Source organism: Polistes canadensis, unplaced genomic scaffold (genome assembly GCF_001313835.1).
Source record: "Polistes canadensis isolate GaletaPanama2010 unplaced genomic scaffold, ASM131383v1 scaffold_86, whole genome shotgun sequence".
In the NCBI taxonomy this organism is placed as follows: domain Eukaryota; kingdom Metazoa; phylum Arthropoda; class Insecta; order Hymenoptera; family Vespidae; genus Polistes; species Polistes canadensis.
In genome coordinates, this window is record NW_014569633.1 from 30,653 (window position 1) to 56,934 (window position 26,282).

The following is a 26,282-nucleotide window of genomic DNA, read 5'->3' on the forward strand; positions in this document are numbered from 1 at the left end:
AGTTCGTTCATGGAGTGAGTACTTCCTTGTCAACTTTGGTAGGAACTTGTAAAATTGTTAAGAGTCAACGAGTCAGATTTTTGTATTATTTTTCCAACAATAATATTTTATAATTTTATTCCATGATTTTTTCTATGATTTTTTTTCTCTCGTTTTGGAAATGTCTTATTAAAGTGAAATTTCTTATTAGACAAAAAAAAAGGATAACGATTAAATTTGATAAAATTATGGGAAAAGTGTGAAAGAGAGAAGAATATAATAAAATATAAAACACAGTCGATATCGACACAGTTGAACGAAATTACGCGAAGATCTAGTATTTAGTATAATTTCAAAGTATGCGTTTGTATTTATGAGATGTCGATAGTTATTGGAAGATAATTGTTTATGAAAGAATGAGTAGGGATGTAATATATCTTGAGAGTGTTCGATATATCGTAAATGATTGTTTATTTATCGAAGAAATTGCATACTGTAGTATAAAAACACGAAATATATAAGTTAGACTGTTTCATTGTCTTTTAGGAAAGTCAATTAAATTTTTAATTGCTTATATGATTTTTAAATTCTATTTATTTCGAGTATTATGTACGTTATATAAATAACAAGTTATATAAATAACATTTAATAAAAGAATTTTCATAGAGGACAACGTAGTCAGTCTAACAGTGAATTCCGAAGAGGAAGGTACGTAGAACTTATAATCCGTGCTTTTCAAGTATAATATATATTTCCTTCGATTAATTAACAATTATTTAAGGTATATCGAATATTCTGATGTACTCTATTAATATTTTGGATTGTTTAAACTAATATATATTTGTTTTAACGTTCTTGATCAATGATGACGTTCAGTTGAAAAATTTTCATCCAACAAAATATCCACGTTGTAGAGAAGTTAGAATAATAAGCTCCACACGGTATATTCTTTTATGTTTTTTTTTTTTCTTTTTTAATAAATGACACTTGGAAAATTATCATTATTTAGTTTCTGTTTAATTACATCGTTCCATCTCGTATGTTTCGAGAAAAAAAGAACGTATATATTTTAGATTGATTACTCGTTAAAAGGAAACGAGTATGACAAGCTTGCGTGCAGAATAGGATAATCAAATGGTATTTTTTATGACGAGGTCGTTAAGATTTCGTAATCCACTCGCTGGTAATATTTAATTGTATCTCTTTTAATGACAATAATCACACCTACGAAAACGTTATGATTTTCTTTTTTTTTCTTTTTTTCTTTTATATTATTGTTTTTAACGTAATAACTATTATTATTATTTGTATTACATATAGCCATAAAGTAGTTGCATTTGCCATATTAATAAAAAGAAAATAATTTCGATCATTTTTATTATCGTTTAAAGGAAAAATTTTCAAAAAAAAAAAAAGACAATGTATGTCTCGTATAAAATTTCTTATCTTTTACGTTTTATGCAAACCGTTCTCTTCAACATACATTTTTATTATAGAAAATATTTTTCCGTAGTTTTCGATCCCTTAGGTTTTAAAGATTCAACGATATCCTTTCACTCCTAGGTTTCTTTAACAAAGTCCTTCGCACTCTCGATACGGTCTTTCGTACTTCGGTGAATCATCACGTTCTGTTTGCCAAAATCTTATTTACCTCTTTCCGTTCCGTCTTTCCGTATCTTCTTGGTAAAATCTAGCGAGAAAATAAGATACGTACTTTCTTTATCGTTAACATATATGTGTATGTGTATGTGTGGATGGTATGTACTTTATATATATGTATTATGTTACATGTATTCGTAGCTTATCGATAAACTTTCGGCCAAAGGAATGTCTACAAATTCACGACTTTTTCGTACGATACTATAATTTATTATACTTGTAATAACTCGATTGGTCAGATTTACGAACACTTGTTGCCACCATTTCCCATTGGTGACATATAGATTTGTTTTCCTGTAATTAGTTTTAAAAAAGATAATAATTAAATATCTTCAGTCACGTGATATATTTTTTTTTTAAAATAAACAATTATTATTTATGGAATATTTTGGATAAAAATTGTTCCACGCTTGTTTTTTTTTTTTTTTTTAAATCTGCTTAAAATCTGCGAGTAAATTTGCGTTAACTTTAAAAAAGATTATTCGGTTTTGTAGAGTGTGTTCAAATATTGAAGAAATTCGTTACATACATATATATATATATATATATGTATATTAGATATACTATATCGGACAATATTAAGTAGAGTAGTTCATTTGAAACATAAAGTATGCATCTTGAAGATATCTTATTACAAATCTCGACGAGAGATGCGAATACACGAGTCATTATCAACGAAGGAAGAGAAGAACTAGGAGTAAGAGGGTTGGGGTGTAAGAGGAAGAGGAATCGAAATGAAAGGAGGATGAGAAGGAAGGGAAGGAGTTGACTCTGAAAAGCCCCACGGGCACTTTATCGTGGCGTCTTACTGCCGTTTACATAACATATATACGTTGTCTCTTCTTACGGTGATAAGTTTCATAAACACACACACACACACAATCTTCTACTCGATAAAATGAAGTAAAGGTGCTATTTTAACAATTTTTAACCAAATTATTTCAGACACGTTCCTTTTAAATTTGGAAATTTAAGCGCACGCGCGAATATTTTGATTCAACCCTGTGTTCTACATTACCATATTATTGAGCAATGTCGCGGAGAAGTTTACACACACACAGACACAGACACAGGTATACGTTTGATTGATATGCGTCACTTCGATCAAAACGCAGCATGCATTATATAATACATATGTATATATATATACATCGAGGAGTTACTTCTCTTGAAATTTGTTCGCTTTTTCTATAACTATGCAAAAATTCTTCGTATTATGATAAAAATATACAAATAATACAGAATAAATATTTTTCTTTATTTTCATTCAAAAATATTTATATTGAAATGTATTTTTTTAAATAAATTCTATTACCTTATATAATATAATATATCTTGGAAATAAATGTCAATATTATTAAAACAAGATCTATTAAAATAATCTAATTGAATTAATATTAAGAGAATTAGAGGAAATTCGTATTACGGAAATACGATTAGACCACATATCAATAATTACACGTTAGAATATTACGAGGAAGATATTTCGGTTAATGAAAGATAAATGGATGGAAACAATTGTGTTGGATCATAGTAGTAATGGAGTACTTTTGAGGGTCAGTCTGGTCCTAAGAGATTCTTGAATCTCTGATCGACTGTGAACGTTTGTTTAGGGGGAATCCTTCTATTGCTTCACGATGTTACTCTTTCTATCTCTATCTCTCATTCAGTCTATCTACAATTTTCTCTCTTATTCGTCGTTCCTGCTTCATCTTAGATAGTCACTCGTTTCCTCGTCCTTGTTTCCTCTACTCGAGCGGCCAACCAAGCGGTCGACGTGTAAGGTTTCGTCGTCGAGGTACATTCAACAGGTATCTACACGACCGATGAGCTTGTGCCACCCCTCCAACCCACTGCCCCCCCACTGCCCCCACTCCTCCCTACCTTTCTGACAGCCTTTCTCTTTCTCTTTCTCTCCCTTTAACATTTTCTTTCTTCGTTCAACCCTCTGTTCAGGTTCTATAGCATACTACTCCCCACTCAAACAGGCCAGCAGTGATCCGCGTTTTCGGTCCAAGGACGCCTGCGTCGGCAAAGTAGACATCGCTCTTTCGAGTTGAACTAGCCGTCGACGGCAGTACACCGTCGACCGTTGAAGGTGTTCGGTCTACTTGTCGATGGTATTTCCCGGTTTTTAGATATTTTCTTTTTCTATCCTATAATTGTTTTTATCCGATATAATATAAAGAACATTTGTTTTTATTAATAATTTCTACGAACAGTGCATTTGAGAGATAGGAAAAGTCTCTCTCTCTGGTGCGTTTAACCAATATAATATTTGTTATATATTTTTTCTTTTTCTTTTTACTTTGATAGAGTCAGTGGTGAAAGAGGAGGAAGAGAACGTTGTTTCAATAAGGTGAGAGAAAGAGAGAGAGAGAGAGAGGGAAAGATAGAGAAATTGAAAGAAAGATATACATATGAAATGATAAAAAGATAGTAAAACTAAGTTGCTTCGGTTCCTACTGATCGAATCCTAAATTCTTTGCTGTATCCTTCAAGGAGTTGAATTCAATCTCCGAGAGCTATTGGGTAAGAGGAAACATAACTTCCTTCTCGATTTATTTTTTCTTTTTTTTTTTTTTACTTTTGTACGGCCTCGCAATCCTATTGGCTTGAATTGGATTTAACTTGTAATAAATCTCGTGGTACTTTCGATAAATGTGTTAAGAAGCAGGAAACGAACGCGCGAACGAATCATGTTTTTTTTCTTTTCTTTTAAAATAAAAGTGCACTCGATGAAAAAGTAAGTTCAAGTTTTTCATGTCACGTATTTATCTATGTAAAAAAAAAAAAGAAAAAATGATAATCGTATTTTTCTTTTTTTTAACGATTTTTACAATACGATTTTGGAACAGTTAAGCGAGTTTTCCAAGGAAATTGGCTCGTTAAAATAGAACCAATGAATTTTGTTGCCGAACTTTGATCGACTAATGCACTGATCTCACATCAGTGAAATGTAAACTCGGTGTATCACTTTGTTTGCCGTTCGTTAAGTGTGTGCGGTGAATTTTGATTTAGTCTATGCGTCGGGATCGACTCTCTTGATTGGCTTCTTTGTCGAACCAATGTACTCCCGCGCTTTTGTCGAGCGAAATTGACATTGAGAGAGAGAGAGAGAGAGGGAGGGAGGAAGAGAGGAAAAAAGAGAAAGACAGAAAAGTAACTCGTTCGTACAGAATCGTAACGCGTTATGCGATTAAATAACGTTCGTGTCTAAAATACTTTAGATATCTTTTTTTTTATTTTTTTCAAGTTAATTTTTAAAATAATTGAAAAAATTGGCTCAAATATCGCACGAGAATTATAATATAAAATTAATCATTTTTAATAAGAAATACTTTTCTTTCTTTCCGACGCGCGATTTATTTTATCCTATTTTCTTCGTATTTTTTTTTTTTTTTTCGAAGCAGTAACCTTAGTAGTCTTAAGTTGATTAATTTATCGTGAAACAAAGTTTTGGATATAAAGCGCTTTAAACTCGATCGTGCGACTTAAAGCGGAATTAGAATTCCAACGATAGCGTGGAAAATATATACCTACGAAGATAGTTTCGTGTTAGCGAGTTACGAGGGGGGAACTTGTTCGAGATTAATGATAAGTGGTTGACACGTGCAAACCGCAGAAATGAAATGTTTTTACGATATATTGAAGAATTTTATTATGTTTTTTTTTTTGTGAAAATAAGTCGATTATACTTGTACTATTCTAATACAATATTGTAGATCAGATGTGTATATATTATTATCATCAATTATTTATATACAATTATATAAGTATATATATAACAAGACATTTTTTAAATATTAATAGAAAAAATTGTGCGTTTGTAAAATTTCGTTTGTTTCTTTCTATTATTTTTCTTTTTTTCACATTTTTTTTATGTTCGTTCGACTTTCACAATCGAATATCGATTTGAAGAGTATAAAGAGGTTCTCGGTTCTCGAGATATTTTGTCGAGTTGCTTCACATGAAACTGATTTTCGAAAGGAGCTATTTTTCTTTTCATGAAATTCACTCAACCGCGGTCCGGATAATCGATCGACGATCACGTATTCGATTGCACGTGCTATGAAATAATTACGTGTGCAACGAGAAAAGCCGGATTCTTTTTGCCTTACGATTTAACTTCTGTTAGTCGATGCGTGCCTTGACCTAAACAGACCTTCTACGTTTTGTACTACTTTGCTGTTTTTCTTTTTCAACGAACGAATGTTCTTACTTTTTTTTTATTTTCATTCATTGTTTATACGAAAATTAATTTGTCATCAAATTTTTCCGTCTTTGTTTATCATCACATTCATACAGGAATCAAAATTTGATCGATATAAATCATGCACATTTGATCTTTTTATATGTAAATAAATTCTATACAATTTTATTCTTATTTTTTATCAGACATGTCAAAAGTGCACACATTGCGGCAGCACTTTGTTCAAAATTGAGAAAAAGGTCTCCTCTTATAAGGATATACTTCAATTCTCTCATCCTGCATTCTTCTTCACGTTGTCTCGTTCTCTTTCTATCCTTCTTTCATTCTTTTACTTTATTTCGCTTATGCTGCATTCTAGTATCGATATTTTCTTATCTAGATCAAATAACTTCGAATATCCACAACCCTTATTATCCTACCAAAATTTCTATTCATTATATTCCGTAATTTTATGAAGTTTTATTTGCTTTTTTTTTGGCTTATTTTAAACTTAGCAATAATTTGATAGTCACACGTTGAATTATTCTTCGAAATAGAAGAATCTTGTAAAGCGAGCCGATTATTTCTAATTTTATTGCATTATATAGGAAAAAAAATAGTTAGTTGGAGAAATTTGTCGAAGGAGTCAAGAGAAAAGCGAAATAAATTTAAAGGAAATCCTTAACGAAATGACGTTAGGTAGAATTCGAGGAAAATTTAAGTCCGCTTATGCTTAAAATCTTATTAAAGCTTTTCGCGAGGTAGAATGCGCTGATACTTTGCGATTTAATTCCCACGACGATGCTTTTGTTATACGCCGTTAAATTCATCTCTACGTCATTCTTGAGATTGCGCCATAGAAAAGTTTACGATCCTTGGCTGAGAAATGACAATGGTGAAACATACATCTAAGAAAAGCAAGGATTTCCCTACGAAATATGTTTATAAAGCTACAATTCTCATGAAATGTACAACATTTTCATCCAAAGGGAACGAACAAATTACATTTCTTTTTTTTTTTTTTCCCCCTCGAAAAAACATGTCAATAAGTCAAATAGTTAGTCAATAAATATAATGTCAGTTATTTTTTTAGCATATATTATATTTAAATAATATAATTTATATATAATAATATATACAAACAAAATAATAGTATAGCATTTAAACTTTTGATAGTATTCAATTATATTTAAATAATAAGAATCTAATAAGAGTAATTGGAATAAATTCATTATTAATAAACTGAATTTATTTTAACTTGAATATTTTGATTACAACATAATTATTTTGTCAGTATAAAAATACACAAATGTCAAATTATTTATTAGCACTATGTTAAAGTAATAGCGTTATTTCTATTACGCTGTGTTAAAATAATAGCCTTGTTTAGTTAGCATTAGCATATTATTTCTAAGTAATTGAGAAGTGTTCAGTATATTTCATGAAAATGTTGATATTATTATATGCAAAATAATATTCAATAAAAATATAACTAATTCTCCAATTACTTATTAACATTTGACATTAGTTATTACTTAATCTAACAAATACATACGAAATAAAGTAATTTGTTCTTTGATTAGTTAATAATAATTATCCTTATGATTAAAGAAGGTTGATAGTTTTAAAACAAGATTATGGTCGAATCTAGGAAGAGATGCAATATTATGACTAATTATAAATTAATTATTCCTGGTAAATTAAACGAATTGCAAACTCATTTTCTCCTCGCCATCAATTTGATCATTCGTCTTATTTTCTCTTATTTTTTTTCTTCTTCGTCCCAATTCGTTCTCGTCTGTTCTGACTGTAATAGTAATCCTGCATCTTATTTAAAAAAGACAATTTGTTTGAAGGTGAGGTCGACCGGTTCGATTTTATTTCTTGATGGTCTTTTCAAGGACTGAAAGATGGGGAAAGTGAGTGTGTGTGTGTGTGTGTATGTACGTATGTGTATATATGTATGTAGTTGAAAGGAGAGAGAAAGAAAATAAAAAAGGACAGAGCATAGCCAATAGCGCTGTTGCTGTGAGAACTCGAACTTTCCACCATTCTTTTTGTCTTGTTGAATACACGTCGAAAGAGAACGTGTATAAGAGTGTGTAAGTATATATATATGTGTATATATAGGGTGTACTGATTAACTTTATCATCAGAAATATTTCCGTTTTAAAACACATTGACCGCTGCGTCAGTTATTCGTGACTGACGTTTATTTTTTCAATAAGGTCACGAGGGTCATCCGCAATCGGGGTGCAATCATATTGTTTTATATTTTATTTGAACATTTTAGCTTATATAGTAAAACGCGTAAAACTTACATGGCAATCAACGTTTTATTACAAATTTCGAATAAAATATTTTCTACCTATTGTTTTTATGATTTTTAAAAGAGAACGTAATATAAAGAGAATCGTTGCTTTGATTTTTTATTTAGTGACCATAAAAATATGCATTATTGCATTATTTCATTTGTAAACGAAATATAATCGTTATAGTTATAATCCACTTTGAATCATTTAGTTTTTTCAACAGACAAATTTTGTTAATTTCAATCAATAAACGCTATGCCATCTTATATATATATATGTATAGTCATTTGATAAGAAAATAAAGACGCAATTTTGAAAATTGCATTGGTTGTTTATCTTAAGGATATTTCTGTTTCGTTTCTTATTTTTTCCAACGTTCGATTAATTATGCAAGTCATCGGTTCTCGTTTAGTTTTTAAAGTGATAATATACTTAGTTACGGAATGATTATGTAAATAAACGTAAACAATAAAAATATATATGACAATTTACACTTGCATCACGTTAAAAAATAACGAAGAATATCATTTAATTTCTATGTTTTAGGAAAGAAGGTACGTGTTCTCAATCTCGAACGACCGTCACTGGTTTGGTATGATGATTAAATTATCATCTTTAATATGATTAGGGAAAATATTGTAATATTGTTTCAGTCGCATCGAAATATTCAATTTCAAACATTGTTGTTTACGACAAGTCGTTGTTTTCTTTTCTCGTTGATGCAACTCTCACATATTTGTTTAATTCGAAGACGAGATAAAATATACGCGCTGAACTTTTACTGTTTGTAAGATCAGTAGTCAACATTACGGTACTTCTTTATTTCTCGATCTTTGACCTTTATTTTGAGCGTTCGTAAACTCAATCCGATTTGTAGTTTAATTCCTCGATTGATACTTATTCAATTCTACACAGTTGTACATTTAATTAGGTCATTTATTTAATTTAAGATATACATTAATATAAATATTAAATATTAATCATAATGAGATAATGATTATTTTTAAGTAGGGAGATCAAAAGGTTAACATTTTTTTTGATAACATAAGAAAAAATATATTAAATAATCGTTTGTGCTTTATGCGATTAATAAATAATTATCAATACAAAAATTAGTAATATTATTAATAATAATAAACAAATTGATGATAATGAAGTAATAATATCTATAATATATTGTATCCCAAAAAAAAGGAAAAGAAAACACGGATTTATCGAATTCTTCCAAAGTACCATAACGAGTTTGTTCGCCACATTCAGGGTTGCCATATAACAAGGTTGAAAAATATACAATGGTTATAATCTTTCTGATTAAAAAATTAGCATTTATTTTTTGTTACTTTTTTTTTTTAACATCCCTTAATCTTACTCGCTTTTCATTTTGAGTGTATAAATCCAATTTTTTTTGTTTTAATCTCATGATGGTCTTTTTTTTTGCACATAAACGAAGACTGACAGGTAAGAAAGGCATCATAAAGAATCTTTTGTATGTGTGTATGTGTGAGAGAAAGAGAAAGAAGTTAGGAGAAAGGAGGAGACGGTGGTCGGAGAAAGTAGCGACACGCATAATGAGACATCCACTAATATTATCCCTATTAATAAAATGTAACGTTGTAATATCAGCACGAGAATGGCTAGCGGGACAACTCTGTGGAAGGATTTATAGTCTAGGAATTGCGAGAAAGAACGGTTAGGTTAGACTAGCCAGCAAGAAGGTGATAAATGCACTTATTCTCTCCTTTTTTCTTTTTTTTTTCTTCCCCTTTTTCTTTTTTTTTTTTTTTTTTTTTTTTTACAGAAATATCCGCTTGAATACCTCGACGTTGGTTACGGTAGTAAAGGGCTTTAATTCAATTTCCAAGCGTTTATCTTTCCTGGTATCTACAATTTGCATAGTTTAGGAAAGAACGTTGTGATTTTTATTCCCATTAAAAGAACAAAAATGATCTATCTTTGTTGATTTTCAAATTGCATCTCTGTAATATAGATTATTATTATTATTATTATTTTAGGTTACTGCCTTGTTTTCTTCTTATTATTTTTCTTCGTAATTAGAAATTCGAACACAATTCGATATACAAACAAAAATATCTCTGCTGATCTTAAAGTTGCATAACTGTAATATTGATTATTTTATCTTTCTCTATTATTTCCTTCTTCTTCTTATTTTAGTTCGCAGTTTAAATTCGAATATTTTGTTCGTCCTGGCCATACGGTCCACGTTAATGGTTTATTTTGTTTTTTCTTTCTCTTTTATTTAAAGTAAATTCGCTTAATTTAGTTAAAACGAGTTACTCGCGAAGAGACGATTAGATTTAATAATTTATTATATATAATACGATTATACACGCGGCAAGTTTTGCTTACGACTTCGAAACTTCGCAAATCAGTTTCCTTTTTGAGCTAACTGTTTGAGCACTTGATCGAAGAATAAATTTAATCAGGAGAGTCAAGTTGTGTTCGAAAGTTTCGTCTTTGTTGGGTTACTTTGATCTTTTGCATTGATTGAAAGATCATTATTTCTTTCTTCTTCTTCTTGTTCTTCTTCTCTTTCTCTTTAGTCGTTTGTATCTTCCTCTTTCTTTTTCTCTCTTTCTTTTTCTCTCTTCCTCGTTCATTCTGTTTCCCTCCCACGAGATCACGAGCAACATTTGACCTTATTATCTTTCTTCGACAATCGAGCTCAATTCTAATAGTAAGCTCAATGTAAATTTGCCCTATTTAATTCTATTTTCTCTATATCGGTCCCAAGTGCTTCTTGTCTATTGTTAAGATTAAACGTTGTCTTTATAATAGTTCTCTCATCAGTTTTATACAATTAGATACAATGATTAGAATTCGTGATAAGACGAATAAATTATACGATTGATTTTTTTTTTACTTGATAACAATAACGTGACGTAATTGATTTTTCTTTCTTTCTTTTACATTGTTTCCACAAGCGAGAAATGTTACGCGTGCTGATAGTTCTTAATAGTTTCAATTATTTTAGATCAAATCTATCACACATCAACGTGTTGAACATCTTTTTCTTTCGTATTTATCTTGATTTATATTATCTCGATAAAAAAGAAAAAAAAGCACAAAAACAGAAAATAAAAACTGTGTACGAAATCGAAATTTTTTAAAAAAGAATCGGATATTTTAGTATGAAGAATTGGCGATTAATTTCTCGAACAATTGTATATCAATAAATAGATGATAGATATCTCGTATAAGGTTTATTCGGAAACGAGATAAAAGCATAATTGGAGTAAGGGAAAAAAGAGTAGCTGAGTCGTATAGGTAATGTCACCTGATGATATCCAATTTTGTGCATTTTCCACAAATGAAATCCCTAGAGGAACGATTTGGCATCGATTGTCATGGTAACAAAATTCTTTTGCTGAATCGCGGCGCCAGCCTTTGCCATTGTATTTAAACATTGATTGGTGGCCGAGTAAATTTTGTCGTTACGTTCATCTCTGCGTATATGGAATATGTATATCGTAAATATGCGCTTGCGTCACACACATACACATACACATACCCACACAACATACATCATGCATATGAAAAGGTTGTTCTTGTAGGGGAAAGGCGTCTCCTCGACCGTCGTCGTGTCCTCATCGTTACGATCGATGTTATAACGGTATGTGTGTAGTGAACAAGCCGGTGCCAACTCACACACACTCAAACCCTAAATGTATCGAATTCGTGAGCATGCTGCTTCTGCAATTTCTATTCGAGTCATTTACATGTATGTATATATACATATATACGTACGTACATACATACATACACACATATATACATATAATATAAGTACATATTATTATATACGCGTAGCAAGCGAAAATAGAGATAGACATACATGCGTGCGTAATCTTACATATTGCCTTTGTTATCTTTGTTTGCTTTTTACAAGTAAAAAAAAGAAATTATGTTACGTATTTATGATAACATATATATATGCCACATACATTTGTTACACATTGTACATGTTACATTGCTTATACAATGGCATGAAATGAGTTTTATACCTAACATTATGTTTATTCGAGATTCACTAGAGTCTCTTCTGTGTACTTTTTATCAGATATCGTTAATTTTATCGTCTTTTTTATTTTTTATTTTTTACTAAAGTCAATTTCATATTTAAATAATCAATAGTTATATCCTCGTTAACATAAATATTTAACAATAGCATTTTATCGCGAACTAAAGAATACGCGTTAAAAAACTTAGTAGTAAAAATTGATTAATTAGAAATCTATTGAAATAATATATAACATTTTTGATTTGAATAATTCAATCGAGAGAATAATTGAAATATCACATTTCACAATATTATCTCTTAATAAGGATTATTCGTGAGATTTCTTTTTTGTTCCTTTACGAATATAATTTTAAATATATCACGTGTCAATTATTATCGATCTTATCGTAGAAGTAATTTCGCAACAGGTGAATCTCGACGTGGTTGTATCGACGAGACGACCTTTGACCCGTTGGTCACTTCGATCAATGACGATAACATAGAACGTCAATCCTCTTCTTGTACCTTTTCTCTAATCGTCAACATCGTTTGTAAGCAACTATGTCATCCGTCCATCGAATCCTATTTTCAAAAGGAAAAAAAGGTTAAAATGGGGGTTAGTAGGAGAGGGAGGAAGAGAAGGGAAGGAAGATAGGAAGGAAATAGAAAGAAAAAAGAAAAAAAAAAGGCGGCTAGCTATCCACGTCATAAATCATGCTGGACTGATCGAAACTTGTGCTATTTCTCGTTCTGTGGCTGATTCATTGTAGCAAAATACCAACAAAAAACACAACATAGGACAAAAAAAACCACTTATTTTCACAAGAGTTTCTTACCTTTTTCTTAGTAGGTTTTATTGTTGTGTTGTATATTATATTGTTGCATTTTATCGAATTATATCATGTTTTCTCTATATTATATATCGTAGATAACGTATTGTTAGTAGAAATAAAAGAAAAAATGAAAAAAAAAAAAAAAATGTTCGAGTAAAAGTTGTTAACAAAAAGAAAAAAAAAAAAAATAGAAGAAACTTTTGGTAAGACTTAAAAAAGTATATCACATTTTTCTTCGATCGAAAATAAACGGAAGTTTAAAGTTTTTAAACTAACAATATGAAAAGGAAAGAAAAGAGTAAAGAAAGTCGCAAATAAAATATCACAATGTGGAAGAAAAACAAGTGGGTGGGTGGTGGTGGTGAAAAGTCTCGTGTGTGTACAGAGAAAAGGGATGCTTTGTCGTTTTTCATCTTTCTCTTTTTCACTGCTTTTTCTGTTTCCTTCCTTCCTTCCTTCCCACCATACTTTTACTCTTTGTTATTCTTCTCATTAACTTATTTTCTTCGTCATCCCTTTTATGTTCCGTTTCCTTGTAGATTTGTAAATTGCTTTTTATGTTTGACAACAAGAAAAAAAAAGGGTCATTTTGTTTGACGTAAAAACAAATTATGTTAAATTATTCGTGTTTCCGTAGCAGTTCGATTCTAATAAGATTTCATACGAAAATTTCATTCTTTAAGATAAATATTTGTTGTTGTTTTTGAAAAAAAAGAACGAGAGAACTATCTTGAGATAGATATTTCACAAGGATTTAAAAGGAATGCTTTTATTTTACTTTAACGAGATAAATTAATTTATAAAAACGACGTATAACATAAAACTTTGGAATAGTTTACATGAGGATAAAGTATTCTTCTTTTTTTTTTTTTTTTTATTAATAAAAATGATATGGAAATATTTAACAAATTTCCTGAATATATGAAGGATTTTATTTTTTACTTTTCTTTTCTGTTTTTCTTTTTCATATTGAAATTTGTAATAAAGTTTTTCAATATAGAGTTACATGATAGATCTAAGATTTTAGGATTATTTTTAGAGATTAATGTTAATTTTAAGATGACAGGTTGTTAAGCATCTTGTTGGATATTGTTAAAAGCAGGATAATAGTAGAAGAGGATAATAAGAAGAAAAGGATAGGAAAAAATAGAGAGAGATAAAAATAAAGTAGCAGTATTACCACTTGTTTCCCTTTAGAAAATAAGGGAATAAGAGTGCATAGATGTCAGCTTTATCTTTTATCTTTCTTTACAATTACCATTTTTATTCTAACTTTTTATACACGTTGTTGGTTTTTTCTTTTTTTTCTTTTTTTTATTTTTCATTTATAAGAAGATAAAATGCATAAATGAAAAATGTAGAATAACGAAGAAACGAATAATATAAGTACACTCCTATAAACATAATATGTCGTATATCGTTTAAAATAATTTCCAAAATTTATTTATCTTCGATCTTCCATATACTCATAGGTAAAAGGTACGTTTGTGTGGGTGTGCGTGTGAGTGTGCACTCGTTGTTTATTTTACTTTTCTTTTTTATTTTTACAGTATGCGAACGAGAGGTTTATTTTGTTCTTAGTAAGAGGCTCACGCTTAATTACCTCGATTCTTCATTACTGGCGCAAACAGTCAGTTTGTGACAATTCGCTGGTAAAAAAGTAAAATATTTGCCGTGACGACTAATTAAAAAAAATTGTCTTGATTAATAGAAAAGAATAAGTTACGTGTCTAACGTCGAGGTTGTCGTTTTGTTCTCTTTACTCTTCGTTTTCATTATAAAAAAAATTTATTTTTTCCTTCTTCTTCTTCTTCTTCTTCTTCTGTTAACGAACTATACCTAATTCGACAGTTATTTGATCAAACCGTCTGGTATTTGATCGAGCGAGTATAATAAAACGCCAAGTTTTATGATTCTTCATCATTCCTTGTTCCTTCTTTCCATTTTTTTTTTTCCCTTTCCTTCCATTATTTTTCTCAGGAGTTATATACATGGAACCCACGATTAGGATCGAACGAATGCTCCTTTTCATGTCTGTCTGTCTTTCTTTCTTTCATTATTTTTTTACTTTGGACAGAAAGCAAAGAAAAAAAGGAAGGGTTGAGGGGGGGGGTTGGGAGGAGAGAGAGAGGTGGAAAAAGAAAAAAAAAGAGATGAAAAATTTCTCGTCACCCTCTGAGAGATTTCTAAACATCCTTCGCGAGTTCCCCCCCCCCCCCCTCCCTTCTTTTTCTACAGAACTTTCTTCCGACTTTTTTTCTCCCTTACTGCAGTTTTTTTTTACCATTTCGCGGAATCATGAGTAACGAGGGAGACCTGACGAATCGATTAATCGTATATGAGGCGGAATAAATCACTAGATCTGTCGTTCTCTTTGCACGACCAAGAGAGATCAGGATTTGAGCGACGTGTAATTGTCATCGCCCACTTTTGGTTGAGATTTCACTGTGATCGAATACGAGTTAGAAGAGAGTAGAGTGAGATAGAAATATATAGATGGGATAGATGAATCGCGAAAGAGAGAGAGAGAACAAGAGAGAGAACGAGAAAGATAAAGAGATAAAAAAGAATGAATGAAAGAAAGAAAGATAGACGGAAAAGGGTTGGTGGTAGGATTTTGAACGATTTATTCGTATTCCATAGTTTGATTTTGAATTCATTTTACACATAGTGGTAAATTTCTGTAACGTATTATCAAAAGATAAATATCGTTTTTAATAATACCAATGAATTAGGAATAATAATATCTAATATAGAGAAGTTTACAAAAAAATATGGTAATTTCGTGAAATTTTGATGACACGATTTTACTTTTTCCATTTGCAATATTGATATATACATATATATATACATACAGACCCCACACATTTACTTTAGCAGCAGCGTGTTTCTCTTCTAAAGATTTTCCTTCCGACGAATTTTCGACAAGCTTTCCTAAAGCACGGAAGGCGGTATTTAATCCGACTTGTGAATATGCAAAGACCCTCTTTTACGTCCGACCGAGGTTCTAAATCCTTTGGAAAATCTTCTGATCTCGAATTATCGTATTACATTATTGTAATACTACAGCGGTGCTGTCCAACTTATATCCTAGTCTACTACGGATCATTTTTCCTTTTGCAAACCTTCTCTGGAAACTTTCGCGAGGGTTAAAGAAAACGTTTCTTTTAGTTTTAATTATGCACTTTAGTTTGGCATTAGATTTTTATTGCAATTTTTTCATTGAAAAATATTTATTTGTTTCGTGTACTGTGTTTTTTGTTGTTTTTCTTTTCTTTTGTCTTTAATATGTATATTTAAATCAATGACAAGGACTTAGCGGAAAGGTATTATCGATAGTATGGACAGTATAGATTTTCATTTATATTACAATTCATCACCATTTTTCAATTTCAATTGTTAGAGAGTACCCTTGTAAATGCATAAACTATAGAACATTGCTATTTATCGTATCAAAAATAATACTTAAAACATATTCCACAGGCAATACGAATTAATCTGATTTGTACTAATTCTGATTTTCGTATAACGCGGGGTAGGAAATGGAATTGTGTTATTGGTGGATTGTTTGTAATTTCCTATCGATATTAATACGAATGAATTACTATTGTTAATAATTACAATAGATATTATATTAAAGATTATTATTTTAAAAAATAATAGAGAAGAAAAATATTGCACGAGTAAGGCCAAATTCGAGAAGCAGCGTAACAATGCATAATATTTTTTTGCATGTATCAAGTGTTTCAGCAAGAGAGAAAGAGCGAAAGAGCGAAAGAGAGAGAGAGAGAGAGAGAGAGAGAGAGAGAGAGAGACAGATGGGGAGAAAGATAGGAAGTGAATGAGAAGTGAGGGTAGCCGAGATACATCTTCGTCAAAGTCAGTTCAAAAGCGTGAACCAAAGAGTGACGTGCTCGCAGAGTCGCTGATATTTTTCCCTTCAACTGTCCTCGTACCATGACGCGTTCATAGGCGCAGAAATCTTTTTTCCCCTGTCTGTTATTCTATTCCTTTCTTTACCACCCACCCTCCCTCTCTCTCTCCCCCTCCCCCTGCCCCTGGCCCTTTCTCTCTTTGAAACATATATACTATATTGGCGCGTTGCGCACGTTCGATTTCCATTTAAATATAAAGCGGCATCGCGTGAAAAATTAAATACAGCTTTCGCCATCATACCACCCAACGAAGGAAGGGTGATTAATGGATTCGATTCGTTGAACCGAAGCAAGGGGTATAACGAAAAAGGATAGACCTATAGAAGTGGATAATATAGAGATATAGAGAGTGTTAAAGAGAGACGGAACGATTTTGGGGAAAGAGAAAAACATAGGAAAAGTGTGGAAAGAAGAGGAAAGTGTACGAGTGAGAAAAGAAATAAATAAAGAAAGATAGATAGAAAGAAAGAAAGAAAGGGAAAAGAGTTAGTTTCGAAAGGTGGCGAGTTGAGGGGAAAAAGGAAAATATAAGAGGAGGAAGGATTTTATTTCCGAAAGTGTGGAGAGCCCTTGCAGAGACGAAGGACCAACGACCATGACGGAGGGCGGACTCGATGTTTGTGTAAGTCAGAAACGATTTCTTAGTTTCTTTCTTTCTTTCTTTCTTTCTCTTTCTCTTTCTCTTTCTCTCTGTTTCATTTCTTTTTCTTTTTACCCTTTCCTTTTCCTGTCCTTTCCCTTCGTTCCGCTTTCTCTTTCTTTCTTTCTATTTTTTTCCCCGTTTGTTCACACAATGTACCAAGCCGTACTATTCGCTTTGGTCAGATCTTTCGCCACTGCGAATTCTTAGTAATCGATTTTACGAGGAACCTTTTTTTTTCTTTTTCTTTCCACCCCTGTTTCTCTCGAAGCTTCTCGCGAGAACAATTTTCGCCTCGCGGCCTCTTTTGGTTAACCCTTTCTTTTCTTTTCTTTTCTTTACTTTTCTTTTCTTTCTTTCTTTTTTCTTTTATCCCACTAGTTCGAGTTCTCCCATTGACTTACTCCTTTTTTCCCCTTTTTTTCGTACAAACAGTATCTTTACTCATTTTTCTTGTGTGTGTGTGTGTGTTTTTTTAATCCTTATAAAGATGTTTTATTCAATGATTAAACGATCGATGTTCCCTCTCATTTTTAGAATTATCAATGATATATTCATGCAATTTTTTTGTCTTCATTTAAATTCCTTTCTTTTCTATTATGTTTAATGACAAAATAAATGTAATATTTGAATGTATATTCTGATGAATATATAATCTAACAATGGTAAACAGAAAATGTCTTGTTAACAATGATCAGAAAAATACATCAATGTGATTAGAGAATGATTTCATTTATTATAATGATAAATAATTAATATATATAGACAAAATATATATTTGATTAAGAAAATCATTCGTTTTCGTTCGTTTGTTCATTAAATTCGTGTTTAGTTCGTAGAAACTTGATTAGATCTTACCGATCGACAATCGCCGTAACAATTATCATAGAAACGAATTTCCCAATAGGTAATAAATATCAGATCACAATTGGATAGCGTGTGGTAATCGTAAATACTACGTAAATTCTTGGAATCGTGGGGTTGGCCTGCGTTTAAACGTGGCTAGATCAAATGAGGCCGGTCCATTGGATAGTTGGGTAACGTTAATCGTGTAATTTGCATGTGCTTGGATGATGTCATTCGAGTGACGCTCGACATAATTTTAGTGGTGCACGAGTTAGCGTTAACGGTTAAAAGCTCGATTATCTCTAGTCGTGGTTATTTTCTCTATCGATGTTAAATACTTTTACGATGATGTATCGAAAATGATTTATCTTCATAGAATTTTATAAGACTTCAAATTTTGTCTTCTTTTTTCTTTTTTTTTTTTTTCTTCAGTCGTATCGTTTGTTAAAGAGAAAAAAAAAATACGGAATAAAATATTACGTTATCGACGAATAACAACGATAATAAAAAAAGGATTCTCTTTTTCGTTAAATTTTGTCGAGAAAGAACGTCGTTGCGTGAAAAAAAAAAAAATAAAAAAATAAAAAATAAAAGAAATAAAAAGGCAACAAAATGAAATGGAGAATTGTATGAAAGTGTGACGCGCGTTCGTGGGAGCGTGCAACCTGTAAAAATAGAACGACGTCAAAAAGTAGGAAGAAAGACGTGAAAGAATTGATATCGAAAGTGAAAGTTTCAGCTAGCAACAAAGTGTGTCAGTCACGTTTCGAGGTACGCGTATGCATACATGGATATGAAGCTACCATGAAGATAGGTAGGTAGGTAGATAGGTAGGTAGAAAGGTAGGTAGGTAGGTAGGTAGGTAGAATCTGTGACGATAAATAAGAGGAAAGTCTAGTTTACTGTGCTATGACGATGAAAGAGGAATATACGAAGAAAATGTTTTCATATTTTTATTTATTTTTTTGGTCGACGTCTCGTTATATCTATCTCTTCATATCTTTTTCCTTCGTATTCTTTTCAAAAGTAATTTGACGAATACTTCATGTTAATTATTAATGATTATCTTTTTTTTTTTTTTTTTTATTTGTGTCCATATACGTTTGTTAAAATAATATAATTATTATATATTTAATTACATTTGCATTGTGTAATAATATTAAAGTACAATTATAAATTGGATAGTATTTTAATAGCCATTATTAAAATCATGTAAATAAATGTTAATTTATTTCATCGCGAATTTTGGAGTATAGAGAATTCAAGTATAGAATTTTGTACACATTGTCTAGTGCTTGCTCTTCGTGTTCTATGAATTTATCAGAAGCACTCGGTAGGTTGAATCCTCGGGCGAACCCTTCGTCCAGGAATTACGAGAGGAACGCGGACGTTGAACGTAATTCGTGGAAAGTTTCGTAACGCGGCGGGTTTCGTCGTCGCGTTCCGGACTGAACTCAACATCTTCTCTACCTTCTTCGTTCGAATAATATATACGTACAACAAAGACAGGAAGTATAGTAAACGCGTATATAATAGAGATACACGTGCCAGTTAGACATACTAGTAAGTTAGCTAACCAAGAAGGTAGTCAAGAATGTTCGTTGCATATGTAAGAACAAGTTAAGTTGTTAATTGGATTAAATCAACGTTTATATTCTTGGATAATGCTTGTGATATTTCCTTCGAATCGATAATCCTAATAATTAAATATACTTTTCAATAGATTTTTTTTTTTATTGTACTATCTTTTTCTTATTCAGTTTGCATTATATAATCAAACGATCACGTCTATAGCACTCGATACAATTACTGCCAGATAGATGATAAAAAGATGTGACTTTTTTGGTAGTATTGGGGATAGTGATTCGAACTTTTGTAAAAGGAAGAGTAAAAAAATACAAATATGTTTACTATTATAATTATACGTGTTTCGATTAAAGGTATAATATTTGGAAGGTATATTTAATAAGGTTTTTTTCATTTTCAAATCATCGTCGATTTGTTCGACTCATTCCTTTTACATTTTTATTTCTTTTTTTTTTTCCCCTTTTTACTTCGTCACGTAATCCATATTACTTTTACTTTTGTAAGCAATTATTTGAACAGTTTGCTAGGATTCGTTAGTATTTCGTGTCTATGATGTGTGAAAAGGCAATGTCTATTTAACGAAGGGTTAAAAGGCGTATTATTTTAGCATGCTTTTGAAAAAGCTTTTAGTTCCGAACGAGGCGTGTATCGACGATCGAGGTGGCAAACTGTATACAAGCGTCACTTGTACGTGTAAACTAGCGATGAATGTATTTCGAAATTGTGCCTTTCTCAAAAATGTAACACGACTGCGAAGACAAATTACTTGATAGCGATAAATTTTGGCCGAGAAACAGATTTACGACCCATTCACGTATATTTTTGCCTTTTTTTTGTTTTTCTTCTTTTTCTTTTTTTTTTTTTTTTTATTTCCGAGTAATCAAAATTTGTCTCCGATTAAAAATAGGAATGTTCACGTTCGATTTCAAAGTAAAAAAATATATAAAAAAAAGAAAAAGTAACATCATTTAATTATTATACAAACGAATAAATTCCGCGCGAATAGTTAAAAATATTTTTACGATTTGTGAAATAGTGTGTAAATGTTATGATTGCACGCGTGTGCATGTGTGCTATAATTGTAATTAATGAATATAATTAAAAACATCGAACATCGATGATTGACCGAAAGATATTTCGAAGGGACTATTATTATTTTAATATCGTATCGTACACAAAACGTACGAATGTTGTGATGAAATTTATCTATTACATTCCTTTTCATTAGAAACTCGTTAACGATCGTTATTACGAGCTCGCAATTAGCTATATAACGTCTACTCGTCGTGTGGGTGTTATTTTATTATTGTTGCGTAAATAAAGGAACAATTAAATACGAATCGTTCGTGATAACAATTCGTTCTCTCTCTCTCTCTCTCTCTCTCTCTCTCTCTCTCTCTCTCTGGTATTAACGGATTGATATATTTGCGCGTTCTGTGTTTCATTTCAATATTTTTATTATACATATTGATTTCTCAGCTGTATGATATGATCTAAGTAGAAAATAAATTGATTATTTTCGATGTGATAAATAATCGGCACAATACGTAATTTATAAGAGTAAGAATAAAACCAAGAAACATTTGTTTTCAAGATATATTTATCGATGCATGAAATATCATGAGATCGATAAAACATTTCAAACGTTTTTTTTTCATTTCGTACGTGAGAAAATATTGATTATGATATTGAAAGCGTTATTCTATGATCAAAGAAATTTGTATTATTTTGTAATGTGTACAAATTATGTGAACAAAAAAATGTGCTTCAATTTTAACAGGTTCAAAGCCACCTTTTTTGTATTATTCTTTATATATTATATCACATAAAATATTATTTAGAACAAATAAGTTATAACGTGTAATTATATTTAATTACAGTCAATTAATTTCATTGGTGGTTGCCGATTATCACCTCCTATGTGTGATGCAACGAACAAATTTAATTTCCTTTTTTTACTCTCTATTTTAGAAACGTGTATATAAGTTTGCGTATATCTCAATTTTTGTATTCGTTTATCAAAAACGATAGGAGACGTAAAGTTAGAATATTTGTAAGCATACCTTATGTTTCAACCACACACATTACATATAATGTATCGGATCTACGAAACGGAAGATGATTTGTAACAGAAACAAGTTATAATAGAATTTACAATGCATTCTATTGCAATAGTCTTATGAAAATCGTTCGGTTGGTTTCAGTTTCGTAGACAATAATAAACGATATATTATAGCGTATTATGCTTCTTGTATAACGCACCTTGATACATTTGTATTAAAATACGGTAATAAATCCGATAGCACATACAAAACTATGTATGACTATGGTTAATGCATACAAATTTTCCATTTCACGTGTCATCTTCGATTTTCTTTCTCGTAAAATTTTCCTGTTCTTTTGGCAAATCTCTCTCTTCTTTTCTTTTCCTTTTTACGATCGATAAGAAAAAAAAGTCGTTGAATTTAATAGAAACGTTACGTACAAGTACGTTCGATTTTTGCGTGAGAATGCGTTTGAAAAGTTTCAATGTTTTTGATCTAGTTTTCTAAATAGAGAATACAGAAATAGTAATTTTCTTAAATACATGCTAAATATATCGTTGATCATCGTTTATTTGAATCTTAGCCAACTAAGATCGCCAAACTCTTGCGTAGTAGTAACATTATTTTCGTTTCGTAATAACAATTCCGAAAGAAATGAGAAATACACAAATGAAGAAAAGAGAATAAATCATAGATTTATAGATCTTTCGATAACTATGAATGGATATTTCTTGAAGACAAAGTGAATCCCTCTATTCGAGATCAGAAAGATTTCAATGTTATTAAGGAAAGGCTTCTTGCAATTTCGAAGCGTCTTGAATAAAAGGAAACTGAAGTATCGGTTTATTCTAATCTGGGAAAGTGCTCATGCAACCTCTGGAACGATTTGAAATAGCACGTAGTAGTATTTGAGAAAGAAAGAGTATGGGAAATAGATGGAAAAATCGTGGTTGCATGAAAATACTGTGATCTGGAAATTCTTCAAATTTATCTGTAAATGTAAAGACAACCCGTACCAACAATAAGATAATATTAGCATATTGATCGGTATCAAAGATAAAAATAAAGAAGTAAAGTTCTAAATGAATGAAAAACAACAAGAAATTTACAATTGATTTCGTCCAATTGCAATATAATTCTTATCTTTTGTGTTTGATAATTAATTAATCAATACTTTTATTTTTATCAAATCTAGAATATTTAATAAAGAACTGTAGACGAATTAAAAATGATGTAAATTTAAGGGAAATATTAATTCGACACACGACGCGACACAGGATGATTATAGATTAATTAAAAAAGTTATCAAAAAGAAAAGAGATTACAAATATAATATAATAAAAGATCACAAAGACACATTGAAAAGATACGAATAAAATATAATACATTTAATTACGTAAAAGATATTCAATTGATTTCAATATATCGTTAGATATATAACAAATATATAGATTTCTCTTATATTATATAAAATAAACGATAGATCATACAAGATTAAACCATAAAAGCAAAGAGAAAGGTTTATATTCATGAGATGAGATTTTCCTGTTACCACGATAAAATCATTAGGGAAAGTTTTCTCAGTTAACGCACAGCAGGACATCCTAAACATCAAGAAAAAGCATTTACGTGTAACGTTACTCGGAGAATGGAATATGAGTGGTGGGTTCGAGGGGGAGGGATAGGTAGTGGAAAAAAAAGAATTTGGCAGAGATTTTTACCTCGTTGATGAGGATAGGGATGTGAACGAACGTAGGAACCAAAACATTTCGTTAAGTACGCCGAACGAACCCGATTTTCGTTAGTAGAACGAACAGAGAGGATAGCACAAAGTGATTTTGGACTTGAAAAGTTTGAATCGTTGAAGATAGAGAGAAAGAGAAAGGGAGGGGGGGAGAGAGAGAGAGAGAGAGAGAGAGAAGGTGGTGAACTTCATCGTTCGTGCACTTCGAGAACTTTCCGGTTTCTGGCATGGTAAGAATAGAGAGATGAAGAGAAAGGAAAGAGGAAAGGGTTAAAGAAAAGAGAGAGAGAGAGAGAGAGAGAGAGAGAGAGAGAGAGAGAGAGAGAGAGAGAGAGAGGAAGAAGAGGATCGCTAGCAGTTAACGACAAATCTTGTGAACTTCTTACAACTCTCTTCTCTCACGATGCACTTTCTTCTCTGTAGAAGATGACTATCCTGGTTTGGCCGACATTTTATCGCATTCACTAGTTCGGTATACTCTCTTCCTTGAGAAAATTATCAGGTGAAAGTGATACGACGGAAGTGTGTGCTGCAAATGATATCGAAGGATATTTATTTCTAATTTTATTCAAATTAACATCGATCTATAAAGGATTTGACATTGTGTCACTGTCCGTGTAAAGTTGTTGATTTTTAAATCGTGATCATTGATTTTTCTTTCTTTTTTTTTTTGTATATATATATATGTATATTCTTCAATTTTAATTAGAATAGAGAATTTATTTTAGATTATAGTTAAGAAAAAGAAACATAGAAAATATTGGTTTACTATTTCTTATTTTATTATATTATATTTTTAGCTATCTCTTTTTTTCTCTCTTTTTTTATTCGCGTATTCTCATTCATACTCATTCATAAATTCATTCTATTTTATTTGGATAAAACATTCTAACCATACTGTAATCCTTTTCTTTTAAAAATTATTTACGTTCACTCTTTAAAAAGTACGCGAAATATATTTTTCTATAATAATTATTTAGATATCATATTTTATTGTATTAATATATATATATCTTTTGTCATTAAGATTCATAGAGCTGATAGACTCAAAAATATTGTCAATTATTAACTTCGATGTCGTAGTGATTCTCATTGGAGCATATTCATCAATTAATTTGTTGAGCTTATCGTTCGTTTGAATTACAAAACGGTTCGAAAACCTTCAGTTCCCATTAGAGGGGTTAAATTGTTCGTTTTAAATTGTTGATGAGCCGACGAACTTCAAAAATTAACTTTGCAAATGTGTAGGGAATAATTTACGAAATTCTCGATTTTAAGCTTTGTGATTTTATGAAATATCTATCGATATTACGTCTATCGATATATTTATGTATATTATTTGTAACATGGGAGAGAAATTATGAATATATGACAATGTCTCTGTTGTCTTTAGCTTAAATCGACAAAATGCTTTTTGTTTAAATGCATAATATAATATGTGTATATATTTGTACATCGAATAAGTTATATGATATTTAATAAAATGTATATACATATATATATACAAAATTACCCATACTCTCGATGGATACTTATTGATCTTGGAATATTTTTTCTACGATTTTTTTGTCTATCTACTTCAATTGATTAAATTAATGACAATGTGCGTGTTGAGGAAGTGTGCGTATGCAAATCAAATTGGGAGTAAATATTGATTGACTCACTGAGAAAATAGATTATATCACATTTATCCTAATTGGATTCTTGCGTCAACAAATAAATGATAGTAATTTGTAAAATTCGGACAAAATTCGCATTAAACGTCGCGACGCGATGCGATGTTTAATAATTCCTTTTCATTTTTTTTGTTTCTCCTGTTAAAAAGTAAACAAGTAACATGTGATTTAATGAAAGTTCTGCAATATGTACATTTCAGTAATTAGTATTAATTAGAATATCTGCATATAACGTGCGCTCGCGCATACACACACACACACACACACACTCGTATACATATAAAAAACTTACGAACGAATAAAGAAATATATCGAATCGCATGAATTAGTATTTGGTGAAAATAGTATAAAAGAATGTCTACAATCACACGCACACACATATATATATATATGTAGTGTATTTTCAAACTGAATGCATTAAAAGCCGAACACAACGAAACATATGCAATCGACAAATAAAGTTAATACTTTAATGAGAGTTCGAATAAGGAAATTGAGGTGTGTGTAAAGTTCGCATGTAACCTTTTAAATTAATTGGATTAATAATCATAACGACACGCGCGCTTCTCAAGCATTTCGATAATAATTACAAATTAATAATTATAAGAACTAGAGACCTAATAATAGAACGTTCATGAGAAATTAGTATTCGTGTAATCAAACGTTCTCATTAATACTAATTACAAATTAAATAATGTTGAAATCTGTTAAGTCTATCCGTTAATTCAATTCACCGAATCCATTAAACTTTGATCTTTAAAATTTGATATTTAAAAAAAAAAAAAAAAGAAAGAATTAAAGAACGATAAACTTGTC

General features: G+C 30.8%; 1 protein-coding gene across 11 annotated transcripts in view; it reads left to right on the top strand.

The window, feature by feature from the left end:
• Nucleotides 1–26,282, top strand: part of LOC106786863 (venom dipeptidyl peptidase 4) — a 247,255-nt gene that overhangs the window by 19,331 nt on the left and 201,642 nt on the right. The window contains exons 1-3 of one of the 11 annotated variants that reach the window (XM_014748714.1): nt 3,715–3,758; nt 3,955–3,997; nt 17,155–17,550. The exons of 1 other annotated variant lie outside the window; for it this stretch is intronic. In XM_014748714.1, coding sequence (XP_014604200.1) covers nt 17,524–17,550 — 27 coding nt within the window. In that variant the 5' untranslated portion in view covers nt 3,715–3,758; nt 3,955–3,997; nt 17,155–17,523. 9 more of the 11 variants (XM_014748718.1, XM_014748717.1, XM_014748712.1 and 6 more) reach the window with 9 other exon arrangements.